Source organism: Macaca fascicularis, chromosome 2, assembly GCF_037993035.2.
Source record: "Macaca fascicularis isolate 582-1 chromosome 2, T2T-MFA8v1.1".
Taxonomy (NCBI): Eukaryota; Metazoa; Chordata; class Mammalia; order Primates; family Cercopithecidae; genus Macaca; species Macaca fascicularis.
In genome coordinates, this window is record NC_088376.1 from 36400007 (window position 1) to 36417366 (window position 17360).

A 17360-nucleotide genomic window follows, 5' to 3' on the forward strand; every position below is an offset into this window, starting at 1 on the left:
TGCCATAATTACACACACACACTTGCCCTCACTCTTTTTTTAATAGATAAGGATTCTGGAGGCATGTACATCAGCCTTGGGCCTTAGTTGCCTTGCCAACTCTTTCCAGAAACCCAGGCCCTGATTTTGTATCATAGTTCTCTGCCTTCTTATTTCCCTCCAAGGCCCCTTCTCTGACATATGTTGAGTAAGGAATAGAGACAGCTTGGTGATCGTATCATTCAATCCCTCCTGATTCAAGAGAGAACACAAAGACCCAGAACGGAAAAAGATTTGCACGTGATCACACAGGAGGCGGAGACAGCACTGGGACGGGAGCCCAGGTCTCCTGCTCTCTCCAACAGTGTAACCTCTCTTTATTCAGCAGGCGGGAGAGACTCAAGGAAGCGACCTAACCACGCCCTGCTTTCAAATGGAAAATATGTCATCCAGCTCCTCTCCAACTGTCTTTTATTGAATTGATTTTTGTTGATTATAAAAGCCAGATGTTCCTAATTTTTTTTCAGATGCCTATGAGCATCTGAATAAACACACAAAGTCAGTTTAAACAAACACCAAGAGCAGTGAGTTAGGCTGAGTTACTTGCTAAGAATCTATGTGCTACATTCATTTAGTGAGTGCCAGCGCAGACCTGACTCTTGATTATTTTCGTTTATCCCCCAAACCCTGCCAAAACAACATCGTGATCCCTCTTTTACAGACAGGAAACAAAGCCTCAGAGAGCTTAAGTCATGGCCCAAGGTCTCACAGCAAATAACCATGGAGTAATGATTTAAAATCCAAAACTATCTTGTTCCGAAGGCCAGATGCTTTCATGAGACAGCCCCCTTTCTCGTCATCCTGTTGTGACAGAATGACCCATTTTCCTCGCCCATTGCCTCTGACTCCTATGTGTTTCCTTTCAGCTGATGGAGAAACTTCCTCCTTTCATGAAGAAAACACCCTTCCTCATCAGCTGACCCGTGAAGTTGCTTGAGGAGCTTTCTCCTGAGTTCCAGTCCCTGCTGGATTCCCTGGTTAATTCAGCTTGAGCTGAAAAGCTTCTTGGAAGTGGAGAGGGTCCTTCTGCTTTAATCTGAGTAGTCTGTAGCTTGAGCAGCCTCCCTTGTCCTCCTTCAAATAAATGCTTTGTGCGCAGCGTCCAGTTTGCCCACCTTGTTCAACTCACTATAGGTTCAAGATGGATATCACTTTACCTGCCCGGCCTTTGCTCGCAGAGCTATGCTTGAAGGCTTCTGGAAGGATTCCCTTGAGTGTGACGCCATCTGCCTCCCTAGGGTCACCTGCTCTTGGGTTTGTCAACATAAAAGTGCTGTGGAGGCAAAAGCAGTGCTCGTGGCATGCAGGATTGCCGCAGTCTGGGACAAAAAACAACGCTCTTGCTCGAGAGGGGATTAATGTGGTGCTTTATTGCATGTTTCATAATTACAGGCATCATGGAGCATTCAGACCTCTTTAATATACTCTGCATGCATATTCATGTGCAGACACACACATTTCACTTGCTATTGGCAGAGCACCTCTCAATCAGTTAAAAGGGAACTTCAGTCTCAGCCCAATCTAAACCCATTCAATCTAAGTGGGGGATTAATTACACTGTGGTTGCTCACCCCACTTACAGCCTCAGAATTTTCTTCCAGGGTCCTTTCCCCAGTTCTCTCAGGGCCTAAGCCGGCCAAATATAGTTCATGCATCTGCCACCTACCCAGCCAAGACTCTCTTGCCTTCTGATTAAAATTGAAACCACCACCTGTGTCCTACCACAGGTTCTCAGTGTCTCTAAAACTGAAAGGAAAAAAAAAAACCAACCAACCAAAAAAAAAAAAAACCCAACCTTAATTTCATCATTCTTCCCTCAAACTTCTGTCGGTCTACCTATCACACAGAATTACGGACCAAAATATCCAAGCTGAGTCTTTGTGTTTCTGAGCTGCTAATCCAGACGGGGGGGTGTATCCAACACAGGTACATTTGAAAACCCCCATACCTGAGGGTCCGAATAGCCAAGGCCCACACAAACAAAAGAACATTTATTTATCCTTAAGGATTGCTTATAAGAGAAGCAAGGTGGCTGGGCGCGGTGGCTCATGCCTGTAATCCCAGCACTTTGGGAGGCCAAGGTGGGCAGATCACAAGGTCAGGAGTTCGAGACCAGCCTGGCCAATATGGTGAAACCCCGTCTCTACTGAAAATACAGAAATTAGCCAGGCTTGGGTGGCGGGCACCTGTAGTCCCAGCTACTCAGGAAGCTGAAGCAGGAGAATTGCTTGAACCCTGGAGGCAGAGGTTGCAGTGAGCCGAGATTGCACCACTACACTCCAACCTAGGCAACAGAGCAAGACTGTCTCAAGAAAGAAAAAAAAAAAGGCAAGATATGTGGTATCCTTGTTGGAATTGCTACAACTGGTTTTCCTTTTTGGCCTACAGGAGCAAAGGAATTGTATTAAAGATCACATGAGCAGAACAGCTATTTACAATGTGCATAGAACCTTGACATAGGTCAGTTTGTTGTTCGAGACATGGAAATAGGCAAGACGCCCTAAAACTACATTTTAGCAAAGTATCCATCTCCTCCATAGCTGCACACTATGGGGCTGCCCATAATTGAACCACCTGGATACAAGAGTCCTGCCAGAAAACAAAGTGTGTGGCTGGCCTTGCTATGTTGGATGCACAAGACACTGAGGTCTGTTTCTTTGCTTTCTTTCTCGTTACTATTAATTTTTGGCCCCTCAGGCAAGACCTAAATTCCTAACCTAAAGGTAGCTGGAGGCTTCAAAGGTGAGAGTCCCCGAAAGGTCAGCTATCAAAGGGAGGTACTTCTATGACTGAATGGCCATGCAGTTTTTAGAACCTGGAAGTCGTTTCGGCCGCTGGAAAGAGGGGAGAAGGAATCTGCGCATACTCCTGAGTTTCCACCAGACAGCACACTGTGCAGGGTTGCACACGCTCGGTCTCCTCCACACCATCATCTCCAAGAGCAGCTGCCGTAAATCATTCAGTTAATCACCCTTTGGCAGGGAGAGCCATGGCAGACTGGTGCTTCCAGTTCCCAGCACAGGCTCTTGCTGTTTCTAATGAGGCTTCATTAACAGGTATGAGAAGGCGCTGCTGGCCCCCCAACTCTGCCAGGGCCTTGTTTAAATCAGGCTTCCTCTCACGACATCCCGGTACAATTATGCTTTGGCGGTGGTTCACTGACAGGTGGCAGGGGAGGCTGCTGTTTGTATTGGTGTCAAGGACAGAGCATTTGTTCTGGAGCAGACCACAGCAGGGCTCCCAATAGACACCTCCTGAAACACAACCGAGCGCTATTTCCACACCAGGCAACTCCACTGGCCTCTGGCCTGGCTTCTGGAGGGTTGTGTTAACTCCCAATGGGATTGCTAGAGGATCCATTGGCTTTCAGATTCAACATTCTTTTAGATCAAGATCCTTAAATCTTACCTTCATGATCATCTGTAACACTTCTTAGCATGTACTGGTGCCCAGACATTTCGGTGCATTTTGGGGATACCAATAAAAAGAAGACCCAGTTTCTGCCCTCATGGGTTTACAGCCTTGGTGAGTGCAGGTGTGCTCCCTGGAGGATCAACAATGCAAAGGATAAGTAAAGCAAAGCAGACAGAGCAGCACGTCACAGTTTTCACAGCCCCTTCATAGATTCATTTTGTCATCAAAGGTATGAAAATAGACATCTGAGTCTGACCGCACTTGGTTTTCAGCAAGATGATTTAGCAAGAACCATCAAGCACCATGCCTGTCTCTGATTGTCTCCACACACCCCATAGATATTATTTTATAAACCCTTACATTGTCTTGCTTGTTTTGAGAAAAGGATGGGTTGTTTCTTTGGAGACAAATCTAGAATCTTATCTGGGATTGCCAGACTTAGCAAATAAAAATATATAGAATGCCCAGTTTAATTTAAATTTCAGATAAAAAAATGAATAAGTTTTTAGTATAAGTATGTCCCACATGTTGCATGAGACATACTTATGCTAAAACATTATCTGACAGCTCTAATAATATCAGACAGAAGCACTCCATACTTCGTATTCCCCACATAGTTATCTGACCTCAAGCCATTCATAAAGGTTTGCCTAGCACTTCCAGTTGGGACACCCCAATACACAAGAAGGGGAAAGGATGGCCCAGGCTGTGTCTTTACCCATTCTTGATTGGAAACTCAGTCCCCTGACACAAAAGCACCATTGTGTTTGAGAAATTAGTCTGCTAGTTCAGTGAAGAAATACAGCAAACTGTTTTCTCAGCTGAAGTAACTGGTTTGACTGGATCATATCGACTGGTTATTTTGGACAAAAGGTTGAGCAGGAACAGAATAGATCCCAGCATAGACATGCGGTGCTGCAGAGTCGACAGAATGTTCACTATCATGCCCAAGAGAAAATACTCCATTTTCTCCTGCTCCTCCTGAGAGCGGAAGGTAATTTGCACCACAGGGAGTCCAGTTTTCAGTGCAATTCTGGGACTGGACAAAAAACCACGTTGCAGCTTAAAGAAAGGGCTTTGCAAAATGGATGAGCAACAAGCTACTAAATTTCTTTGGACAAGTCATGGCTACTTTGTTTTTGTTTTGTTTTTATCTGCAGCTAAAGTTCTTATCCATATCCTAGACAGGAAAGATGTATAAATGGGGTTCACAACTTTAAACTAAAAAGACAAAGGCAAACCTGACAAGATGATTAAAACAAGTTGTCACTAACTTCCTGAATGATAATTAATGGTGTTGTGGTTGCTTTGAGAAGAAAACAAAAGGAGAGGGGACAGGAAATCAATAGACTAGTGGTAGGTTCAGCCCCTCATTGTTTAGTACCAGCAACCAAAAGAAAAGAAGCAAGAGAAACATGTAGGGTAATAAATTGTCCTGAGGAAGTGAAATAGTGGGTTTACACATTATTTTGGGAATTCAGTCTTAGCAGTTCACCAGAGCAACAATCATGCTGAGTAGTGGAAAGCTCCCTCCAAAACTAAATCCTCTTCCTCAATAAATATTTATTCAGCCCCTGTTATATGTCAATGCCATGTTAGGTGCCAAGAATATGAAGACGTACAAAATGTGAACCTGCCCTTAAATAATCTAGATTAGCACTGTCCAATAGAAACAGAATGCAAGCTACATATGTAATGTTAATTTTTCTAATAGCCATATTTTAAACAGGGAAAAATAAACAGGTAAAATTAATTTTAATATATCTTAATTATCTTGTTATGTCCAAAATTCTATTATTTCATAATGTAATCATATTTTAAATTATTAATGAGAGTTTTATATTTTTGGTACTAAGTTTGAAATCTGGCTTATTTTACCTTGATAGCCCATCTCAATTCAGATATTAAATCTTCATCAGAAATACTTGAGCTATATTTAGATTTCATAAAATTGATAGTTGAAAAAGTAGATTGACGTACCCAAGCTGTTCCAAACACACTTAAAAGTTTTCCAATAACTGAATTTAAGATCACAAAATTTGTTTTCCTTTGATCTTCACATCCACCTTGACATAAATGGTTCATCTTTTTCAGAAGAGTTAATGTGACTTTGAAGCAAAAGCACATCAGTTTCAAAATCCCACCTGTCCAAGTTAAGTAAATTCATTAACTCTTCCATCTCATTCAGTATTTATTAACATCATGTTCAAGGAGGTATTACGTATATTAAGAATCAAGTCTAAATTTATCAACATAAAAAAATCCCGTTTCAAATTTTTCTTATAAGTTTTACAGGACAAATATTTTACACAGCTTAAGTTTTTAAATTAAATTTTTAATTAATTAAAATTAAATAACATTTAAAATTCAGCTCTTCAGTCACACTAGTCATATTTCAAGAGCTCAATAGCCACATGTGGCCAGTGGCTACCACATTGGACAGCACAGATTAAAGTTGAGTAGAGGTGGGTGGGATCTACAATGGATTTGACCAGTTTGTGAAAACAATCCAGGTCATATTTGCACGATAATTTGTGAGAAGTCCTGCTTTCTCACAAATTTACCTCACCAAATACATCAGAAATTCCTGGCAGGTGAGTGTCCCACCTAGAAACAGAGTGGCTACATTCCAACAGTTGGAATGTTGGCCTCCTACTTGGCCCAAGTAATCCTTCTACTGCACTGCACTGCTTCTCATAACTAGGTCTTTTGGAGGGAGTTTCCTCTACCAGGATCTTGAGCCTCCCCGGACACAGGCCATCTGTTTTCTTCCATACCCCTCTCCTTTCCTTAATCCCCTAACCACATGAGCCCTGGGAGGAGTGAGCTGAATCAAAGAGGCTAGCATGGCCGAACAGTCAGCCCCCACCTGCTCAGTCAGACCGCTTTGCTGTTCTCTTCTCTCCCTCATGGTGATTTTCTCTCCAAGGTCTCATAGCCTGTTTCTCATCTAGCTTCAGGACCCACCTCAAATTACTTCAGTTCTTCTGACAGCTCTGAACCCTGTCTCTGGACTGAATTCTCGTTCCTGTTTCAGCCCAATGCAAATCAAGGCAAGTGACCAAGCATCTGTTTCAACATCCCCAGACACTTTCTGAGCTTTTTTAAAAAACATACACAAATCAATAAATGTAATCCATCACATAAACGGAACCAACGACAAAAACCACATGATTATCTCAATCGATGTAGAAAAGGCCTTAGACAAAATTCAACAGCCCTTCATGATAAAAACTCTCAATAAACTAGGTATTGATGGAATGTATCTCAAAATAATAAGAGCTATTTATGACAAACCCACAGCCAACATCATACTGAACAGGCCAAAACTGGAAGCATTCCCTTTGAAAACCAGCACAAGACAAGGATGCCCTCTCTCACCACTCCTATTCAACATAGGGTTGGAAGTTCTGGCCAGGGAAGTCAGGCAAGAGAAAGAAATAAAGGGTATCCAATTAGGAAAAGAGGAAGTCAAATTGTCCCTGTTTGCAGATGACATGATTGTATATTTAGAAGACCCCATCATCTCAGCCCAAAATGTCCTTAAGCTGATAAGCAACTTCAGCAAAGTCTCAGGATACAAAATGAATGTGCAAAAATCACAAGCATTCCTATACACCAATAACGGACAAACAGAGAGCCAAATCATGAGTTAACTCCCATTCACAATTGCTTCAAAGAGAATAAAATACCTAGGAATAAAACTTATAAGGGATGTGAAGGACTTCTTCAAGGAGAACTACAAACCACTGCTCAACGAAATAAAAGAGGACACAAACAAATGGAAGAACATTCCATGCTCACAGATAGGAACAATCAATATCATGAAAATGGCCATGCTGCCCAAGGTAATTTATAGATTCAATGCCATCCCCATCAAGCTACCAATGACTTTCTTCACAGCATTGCAAAAACCTACTTTGAAGCTCATATGGAACCAAAAAAGAGCCCACATTGCCAAGACAATCCTAAGCCAAAAGAACAAAGCTGGAGGCATCACGCTACCTGACTTCAAACTATACTACAAGGCTATAGTAACCAAAACAGCATGGTACTGGTACCAAAACAGAGATATAGACCAATGGAACAGAACAAAGGCCTCAGAAGTAACACCACACATCTACAACCATCTGACCTTTGACAAACCTGACAAACAAGAAATGAGGAAAGGATTCCCTGTTTAATAAATGGTGCTGGGCAAACTGGCTAGCTGTATGCAGAAAGCTGAAACTGGATCTCTTCCTTACACCTTATACAAAAATTAATTCAAAATGGACTAAAGACTTAAATGTTAGGCCTAAAACCATAAAAACTCTAGAAGAACACCTACACAATACCATTCAGGACATAGGCATGGGCAGGGACTTCATGACTAAAACACCAAATGCAATGGCAACAAAATTGACAAATGGGATCTAATTAAACTAAAGAGCTTCTGCATGGCAAAAGAAACTACCACCAGAGTGAACAGGCAACCTACAGAATGGGAGAAAATTTTTGCAATCTACCCATCTGACAAAGGGCTAATATCCAGAATCTACAAAGAACTTAAACAAATTTACAAAAAAAAAACAAAAAAACAAAAAACAAAAAAACCCCATCAAAAAGTGGGCAAAGGATATGAACAGACACTTCTCAAAAGAAGACATTTATGCGGCCAACAGACATATGAAAAAATGCCCATCATCACTGGTCATCAGAGAAATGCAAATCAAAACCACAATGAGATACCATATCACACAAGTTAGAATGGGGATCATTAAAAAGTCAGGAAACAACAGAAGCTGGAGAGGATGTGGAGAAATAGCAACGCTTTTACACTGTTGGTGGGAGTGTAAATTGGTTCAACCATTGTGGAAGACAGTGTGGCAATTCCTCAAGGATCTAGAACTAGAAATACCATTTGACCCAGTGATTCCATTACTGGGTATATACCCAAAGGATTATAAATCATGCTATTATAAAGACACATGCACACTTATGTTTATTGTGGCACTATTCACAATAGCAAAGACTTGGAACCAACCCAAATGTCTATCAGTGATAGACTGGATTAAGAAAATGTGGCACATATACACTATGGAATACTATGCAGCCATAAAAAAGGATGACTTCATGTCCTTTGCAGGGACATCATTCTCAGCACACTATGACAAGGACAGAAAACCAAACACTGCATGTTCTCACTCATAGGTGAGAATTGAACAATAAGAACACTTGGGCACAGGGCGGGAAACATCACACACCAGGGCCTGTTGGGGGATGGGGGAATGGGAGAGGGATAGCATTAGGAGAAATACCTAATGTAAATGACGAGTTGATGGGTGCAGCAAACCACCATGTTTGTATACCTATGTAACAAACCTGCACATTGTGCACATGTACTTTAGAATTTAAATAATTTTTAAAAAATTGTTTTAATTGAGATAAAATACACATACATAATTTACCATCTTTACAATTTCTAAGTGTACACTTCAGTGGTAATAAATATATTTGCATTCTCTTTTTTCCTTTCATTCCCCTTCTCCTGTACCCTTCTTGGTCTCTGGTAACCCCAGTCTATTCTCTATCTTCATGAGACCCATCTTGTTAGCTCCCACATATGAGTGAGAACATGACATGTCTGTCTTTCTGTGCCTAGCTTATTTCACTTAACATAATATCTTCCACTTCCAACCATGCTGTTGCAAATTTCATTCTTATTATGGCTGAATAATATTCCATTGCATATATATCACATTTTCTTTATCCATTCATCCACTGATGGACACTTAGGTTGACTACATCTTTTGGAGGGTTTTTGGTTTTTTGGGTTTTGTTTGTTTGTTTGTTTGTTTTTGAGACAGAGTGGCACTTTGTTGCCCAGGCTGGAGTGCAGTGGTGTGATCTCAGCTCACTGCAACCTCTACCTCCCAGGTCCAAGCAGTTCTCCTGCCTGAGCCTCCCATGTAGCTGGCAGGCATGTGACACCATGCCCAGCTAATTTTTGTATTTTTAGTGGAGATGGGTTTTCACCATGCTGGCCAGGCTGGGCTCGAACTCCTGATCTCAAGTGAACCACCCTCCTTGGCCTCCCAAAGTGCTGAGATTACAGGCATGAGCCACCACACCCAGCCTGACTACATATTTTGACTAATGTGAATGATACTGTAATAAACAGAGTGCATATATCTCTTTGATACACTGATTTCCTTCCTTTGGGGTATATATCTCTAGCAGTGGAATTGCCGGATCAAGTTTTAGTTTTTTGAAGAACTTTCATACTGTTCTCCATAATGACTGTACTAATTTACATTCCCACAAGCAGTGTACCAGGTTCCCTTGCGTCCACATCCTCTCCAGCATTTGCTATTGCCTGTCTTTAGATACAAGCTTTTAACTGGGTTAAGGTGATATCTCATTGTGGTTTTGATTTGCATTTCCCTGATGATTAGCGATGTTGAGTATTTTTTCATATACCTGTTACCTATTTGTATGTATTCATTTGAGAAATATCTATTCAGATCTTTTGCCCATTTTTAAATTGGATGATTTGTATTTCTGCTATTGAGTTGAGTTCCTTATATATTCCTGTTGTTAATCCCTTGTCAGATGGATGGTTTGCAAATATTTTCTCCCATTCTGTGGTCTATCTCTTCACTTTGTTAATTGTTTCCTTTGCTGTGCCTTTTAGCTTCATGAAATCCCAATTGTCTATTTTTGCTTTGGATGCTTGTGCTTTGGAAGTCTTACACAAAAAATATTTGCCCAGATCAATGTCCTGGAACATTTCCCAGTGTTTTCTTCTAGTACTTTCATAGTTTTAGGTCTTTCATTTAAGTTGTTAAACCATCTGATTTTATTTTTGCTTATGGTAAGAGACAGTGGTCTAGTTTCATTCTTCGGCATATAGTTAGCCAGTTTTCTCAGCACCATTTATTGAAGAGGCTGTCCTCTCTCTATTGTATATTCTTAGTGCCTTTCTTAAAGATAAGTTGGTTGTAAATAATTTATACCTTGTTTCTCTATTCTGTTCTATTGACTTGTGTGTCTGCTTTTTTTTTTTTTTTTTTTTTGCCAGTGCCATGCTGTTTTGATTACTATAGCTTTGTAGTGAATTTTGAAGTCAGGTAGTGTGATGCCTCCAGCTTTGTTCTTTTCGGTCACTATTGCCTTGGTTATTTGGGGTCTTTTGTGGTTTCATATATATTTTAAGCTTTTTTTCTATTTCTGTGAAGAATGTTATTACTATTCTGATAGGGATTGCATTGAACCTATAAATTGCTTTGGGTAGTACTGTTATTTTAACAATATTAATTCTTCCAATCCATGAGCATGGAATATCTTTCCATTTTTTTTGTGTCCTCTTCTATTTTTTTCAGAGTTTTATAGTTTTCCTTATATAGATCTTTTACTTTGGTTAGACTGATTTCTAGATATTTTATATTTTTGTACCTTGTAAATGGGATTGCTTTCTTGATTTCTGTTTCAGATTGTTTGCTGTTGGTGTATATAAATGGTACTGATTTTTGTGTGTTAATTCTGTATCCTGCAACTTTACTGAATTTGTTTAGCAGTTCTAATAATTTTTTTGGTAGGGCCTTTAGGTATTTCTATGTATAAAATCAAGTCGTCTACGAACAAGACTAATTTTATTTATTTCTTTCCAGTTTGGATGCCATTTAGTTTATGTTCTTACCTAACTGCTCTGGCCAGGATTTCCAGTGAATAATCATAGTAAAAGTGGGCATCTAGCCAGGCACAGTGGCTCACACCTATAATACCAGCACTTTGGGAGGCTGAGGCAGGAGGATCGCTTGAGCACAGGAGTTTGAGACCAGCCTGGGCAACATAAGGAGACCCCATCTCTATAAAATAAAATTTTAAAAAATTAACTGGATGTGGTGGATCACACCTGTGATTCCAGCTACTTGTGTGTCACAGGATCCTTGGGGCATCGCTTTTCTCCCATCCAAGTATTAACCAGGCCTGACTCTGCTTAGCTTCCAAGATCAGACAAGATCAGGCCCCTTCAGGGTGGTATGCACATAGATGGGGTGTCACGTTCCTGGCCAGAAATCTCTGCGGTCAGTGGCACCTTTGCTCAAGTTTTGCTCAGGCCCACTGGGCTCATTTCACCTACTCAGCCTGGCAGGCTGTGCTCAGTTCACACTACTGGCCTGAATCCCATGCCTGCCAAGGGTGAGCCAGGCATGGAGTGTCAAGGGGTGTGTGAGTGAGCAAGTGTGGGATCTGGCCACTGCTCACAGCCAGGCACATTGGCTGTGGTGGGGTGGGCAGTTCCACGTGCTGGCACGGGTGCTGGCTCCCTGTGAGTCTTCAGATGGACCAGGCATACTGCAAGCAGCTTCCACAGCTGGCACCAGGGAACGCTGTGGTGCCCAGAAGCTTGGAGATGCCAGAAACTGCAGAGCCCCAAATAGGGTGTCACAGCCCCGGTTCGTGGAGCTCCTAGGTCTGGGCTCCTCAAAGGGCCACAGCTCTTCTCTCCTTCTCTCTTTTCTCCTTCTCATCACCTGCAATGTGGTGAGCAATGGGTGTGTTTCAGCCCTGTTTGTGTTACAGCTCTTTCAGCCCTAGTACCCCAAGTTCTGTCCCATGTCCAGGAAGAATGAGGTACATGGGTAAGTGGAGGGTGAGCAAGGCAAAATGGTGTTTTCTGAGCCACAGAACAGCTCAGAGGAGACCCACAGTGGGTAGCTCTTCTCTGAAGACAGGTCACCCCGATGAGAGTCCAGCTCTTAGCAGAGAGGAGACCCACAGTGGGTAGCTCCTCTCCACAGGCAGGTCATCTTGACGTCTGCCCAAGTCTGGCTGAGTCCAGGGTTCTTATGGTCTTCAGAGGGGAGGAATGATCAGCAATGCATGCTGATTGGTCCATGGGTGACCATGGGTAGGGAGAGGCCAGGCAGCAGAAGCAGGCATTTCCAAGCCTATGGGGGCTTCCCTGGTCCCCAAGACTGCTGGAATGCCCAGGTCTGCAGCCACGGCTGGGCAGCCTCAACTTTGCTCCACAATCAGAGTGGATGCCAGGAGCAGAGAGAGGCCAGGCAGCAGGAGCAGGCATTACCAAGCCTGTGGGGCCATGGGGGACTTCCCAGTCCCCGAGAGTGCAGGAATGCCTAGGTCCGCAGGGCAGCTGGGTGGTTGCAGCTGCACTTGTGAGGGTGGGGCTCCTGTCTCTCCAACTAGGAATAAGTCCTGGCTTCCTCCTGTTCCCAACTTCCACCAGCTCCTGCCAGCTTCCTGGAGTACACAGCCCTGGTGCGCCTCCCCTACTGCAGCCAGCATCTTTGCAGCGGCTGCACCAGATAAGCTGTCACTGTTATCACTTGGAAGGTTGAGGTGGGAGAGATTGCTTGAGCCCCGGCGGTGGGGACTGTAGTGAGCCGTGATCATGCCATTACACTCCAGCCTGGGTGACAGAGATAAATCCTGTTTTTTTTTTAAATAAATAAGGCCAGGCACAGTGGCTCATGCCTGTAATCCCAGCACTTTGGGAGGCTGAAGTGGGTGGATCACAAGGTCAGGAGTTCAAGACCAGCCTGGCCAACATGGTAAAACCCCATCTCTACTTAAAATACAAAAATTAGCCAGGTTTGGTGGCAGGCGCCTGTCATTCCAGCTACTCAGGAGGCTGAGGCAGGAGAATTGCTTGAACCCTGGAGATGGAGGTTGCAGTGAGCCAAGATTGCGCCACTGCATTCCAGCCTGGGCAACAGAGTGAGACTCTGTCTCAAAAATAATAATAATAAATAAATAAATAATAAATAAAAGTGAGCATCCTTCCTGATTTTTAAGAAACTCCCTGTCAGTAGTTGTTAGGGAGCTAATCTCCACAGGTTACAAGACAGACCTCTAGGGGGCAGTGTTGTCCAAACTCCACAGGCCAGCCTGCTGGTCTCAGGGGGACCCATCTTGAGTACCCTATTATGTACTATGTTCATGGAACCTAAGACATCATTGATTAAAAGAGATACCATTACTGGATGTGCCACTAAAAATGAAACTGCTCCAGATAGAAGTCTATTAGACCCCAGATAAAGCTGAGACACTAAAGGCCTCTGTGGAGGGGGTCCATGAGAAATATACAGAAAAAAGAGAGACAGAAAGGGACATGCACAGTAGGACAGCAAGAGAAGCTGCATGTTTCAATTTTGCCATAGACAGAGGAAGTGAAATATCTGCCCTCATAATTTGAATCAAAAGTTGGTTCTCATGCAGTTTTCTGGTACTACTTGTGCCATCAAAAAAACCTCAGAGAATATTATTTAATGTACAAATGCACCTCAGCTTATGATGATGTTATGTCCTGATAAACCATCAGAAGGTGACTATATCATAAGTCAACTTTATCCAGTTGTAAGTTGAGGCACACACTGAATGCATATTGTTTTCACACTATCACGAAGTTGGAAAATCATAAGTTGAAACATCGTAAGTCAGGGACCATCTGTAGTTTCACATTATTATGAGTTCCTTGGCAAGGGTAGAACACAAAGCTTATATAATTTGATGCCCTGTTTTAAAAAAGAAATACAAAATATCTTACTCTTGCAAATTTTATAAAAACCTATGATGAGGCTGAGTGTGTTGGCTCACATCTGTGATCCCAGTGCTTTGGGAGGCTGAGGCAGGCAGATCACTTGAGGCCAGGAATTTGAGACCAGCCTGGCCAACATGGCTAAACTGCATCTCTCTACTAAAAATACAAAAAAAATTAGCTGGGTGTGGTGGTGTGTGCCTGTAATCCCAGCTACTCTGGAGTCTGAAGCATGAGAATCACTTCAACCTGGGAGGCAGAGGTTGCAGCGAGCTGAGATAGCAACACTGCACTCCAACCTGGGCAACAGAGTGAGACTGTCTCAGAAAAAAATATATGTAATTTGATCCCATGAAGCTGTGAGGAGGAACCCTTTCAGGGCCTTGGAAGGGTCATGCAAATGAGAGGCCCTGAAGCTTTACTCTCATTGGTAAATCAGTCTGTGCCCCAAGTGACAGGCAGAAGCAAAGAAAAGTCCTCTAAAAATGAAGACAATTTTAATCTAGACAACAGGAATCATAACATACCATCAACTATTATCTTATGCTGGCTTCAGAGATGTTAAAGTACACAACAGTATGCTTCTTAGGAGCAATGAAATACGGTACTTCAAAAAGAAAAAAGATAATGTAAATTCTGACCCTGACTTGGCTAAGACAATAACAACAATGACAACGATGATAGCTATCATTTATCAAGCTCCTACAGTGTGCCTGCCTTCTCACAAACTTTTTTTCTTTTCCTCACATGAGCTTAATGCCACCACCAAAGACTTGAAAGATGTAAGGTGGTGATTCCTACCAAATCCACAATTAACTCACTTGTTTGATCAGAGTACAAATCAAGTAGGTCATGGAAAATGACCACAGATTATCACAGACTAATCCAGTGGTGAGGTGAATCACAGCCAGAATTGCAGAGGTGGTATTTTTACTGGAGCAAATCCACACAGCCCCTGGCAGCTGGTGTGCCACTACTGACCTGGCAACTGCTTTATCCTGCCCACCCCCACCTTAATCCTCTCCTGCCCTGTTGTGGCAGGGACAGCAGTATACTTTTCCTGTCCTGCCTCCAGGCTATGTCGGCTTGCCTGCACTTGGTCAGAATGTAATCTGGAGGGACCCAGAAGCCCAAGCTGATCCATTACATGTCTTTATCATGCTAATTGGACCAGGACAGCCCCAAAGAGCTAGCACCTAAATGCCTTAGTAAAGTACCTGCGTGCCAGAAAACGGGAGATAAAGCCTGACAATATTCAGGAGTCTGCCACATGCGTGAAGCCTCTAGAGTCCAGTGGTCTGGGCTTTGTTGGGATAGACCTTCTAACATGAGATTCAAGTTGTACTTTACACCAGAAAGAGCCATGAAGAAAGAGATACAAAGCTTGATTTTCAGAAGTAACACAAACCAGATTTGAGTATCTGTTGCTGTGAACCACTAACTCAAGTAACCCTTAAGTGTACAAGGTTTTTGGCTTTTGTTTTTGAATTTTTATTTTGACATAATTTCAGGCTTACAGAGCAGTTGAAAGAATAGTTGAAGAATTGCCATATACCTTCCACAAATGTTAACATTTTCATAGGCAGATAGAAGCAAATTTTTTAAGTTGAAGAAGTTAAGTTTCTTTTCTACTTATTTAGTTCTAGGAATTTTGACTGATAGACATTGACTGCTGGCTGACCAAGGTGATCTGTGGTGGCTAAAGCAGGCGATGTGCAGTGGGGCAAGGGTGTGTCATAGTGACCACCTGGATGGGCCAGCAGGGCCAGGTGTAATGGGACACTGCCATGGAGTTTCTTCCCCCAGATACAGTGTGGCCTGGGTGGAGGCCATGGTGCAACCCTCTGGTACTGAGGAGCCCACACTGTGCAGAGCCTGCCCTGCCTATGCACCGGCGCCAATGACCCAGCCAGGCCTGATTTAGCCCCACCAGGCAGGCAGCAATGGCCCATCTCAAGCATGGAGCTCCCTCCCCCATACAGGAAGCTGTTGGAGAACTGGAGCTTTGAAGCCATCAATTCGCAGCTAACTGTAGAGAGCAAAGATACCAACATTATCGGCAGGATTGAGAGCTACTCACGTAAGATAGCAGGAGACTACAAACACTGGTGCAAGCTGTTCTGATAGGAGGGCAGCCTGCATACTGAAGGCTCTCTCCCCATCCCAGACCTCGGGCCTCAGCCCCAGCAGCCTGAGCAAGAACCAACGTGGCAAGGACGAGGGCCCCTCAGGGACAAGTGCAATTGCAAGATCCTCTTCCACTTGATTGTCATGCTCAGTGAGTCCTTTCAGGCCTGACTGTGACCTCAGCACAGCCCACAGCCATGGGTTCAGCTGGAAGCCCAGCTTCAGCTGGGTGGTGAATGCAGTCAGCTGCAGTCTGTTCTCAGCTGCATGGGGGGACATCAAGGTCCTAAGACACAGCTGTGGAACATAGGATGAGGAGATCTGCCTGGCTTAATGGGACACCTACAGCTATAACCCAGACTTAGACCCAGACCCCTTTAAGGAAGAAGATATCCTCTGGTCCTTCGACAACTTCTTCTACAACAAAGGGAGCAAATTGTCTTCTTCAGCCACCACTCCATTAGCAGCTCCACCTACACACCCTCAGAGGCAGGCAACAAGATGGACATGGAACTGGGGCAGGAGGAGGAAGAGAAAGAAAGCGGAGGCAGAGGCAGTGAGGGTAGGGCTGAAGAGACCAGACCATGGAGGACAGGGTCCCAGTGATTTGTATGTGATGAGGAGGAGCCCAGGCCCCAGCTTCATCCAGCTTCATCCAGCTTCAACCAGTGCCTGGACCTGCCCACCTGAGAGCCCCTGAGGCCTCCCCAGCTGTAGGCCAGACCCTGGTGCTGCCAAAGTCTCAGCACTGCCCAAGGCCACACCTGCCTAGCCCTTTGGCTCCAGCCTGTTGGTGTCCACTCAACCCCATAGGCTTCTGCTGCCCACGCTGTGGCTGGACTAGACAGTGCAGGACCTGCTGCAAAGAGTAACCTCCTTGCCCAAACAAACTGCCACAGGCGGGGACAGCTAGACCACAGAGTTTATTTTTGTATTTCTGCTGGGCCTGCACACTCCAGCCCAAAGGGCTTATGACCAGAGGCCCCAGAGGTCATGAGCTCTAGTCTTGGGCCAGCTCTCGGCGCCCACCTGTACCCCACCTCACCCACTTGGTTGCATGCAGTGAGTGTCACTTCGCTGCAGCTCATTGCTTTCCAATAAAAATGTCTGTGACTTAAAAAAAATTGAGACAAAAATTTAAAAATTTTATAACATGGTCATGAATGCTGGCAACCTCACCTCCACCAGCACCCCACCCCAGCTGCCACCACCGCCAGTACAAGTGCAAACACAA

General features: G+C 43.6%; 1 protein-coding gene, 1 long non-coding RNA gene and 1 pseudogene across 2 annotated transcripts in view; 2 read left to right on the forward strand and 1 right to left on the reverse strand.

The window, feature by feature from the left end:
• Positions 1-1144, forward strand: part of BFSP2 (beaded filament structural protein 2) — a 66716-nt gene extending 65572 nt beyond the window's left edge. Inside the window, exon 7 of the mRNA XM_065539921.1 lies at positions 906-1144. Within this exon, the coding sequence (XP_065395993.1) occupies positions 906-909 (4 nt within the window). The 3' untranslated portion in view covers positions 910-1144. The remainder of the gene's footprint in view (positions 1-905) is intronic.
• Positions 1145-1383: 239 nt separating this feature from the next.
• LOC102127202 (uncharacterized) lies at positions 1384-6451 on the reverse strand. The gene is made up of 3 exons (XR_006696206.3): positions 6323-6451; positions 3448-3583; positions 1384-3293 (listed from the first exon to the last, which is right to left on the reverse strand). It is a non-coding gene; the product is annotated as an uncharacterized lncRNA (long non-coding RNA).
• Positions 6452-15958: 9507 nt separating this feature from the next.
• LOC102144990 (repressor of RNA polymerase III transcription MAF1 homolog pseudogene) lies at positions 15959-16743 on the forward strand (annotated as a pseudogene).
• The last annotated feature ends 617 nt before the right edge of the window (positions 16744-17360 follow it).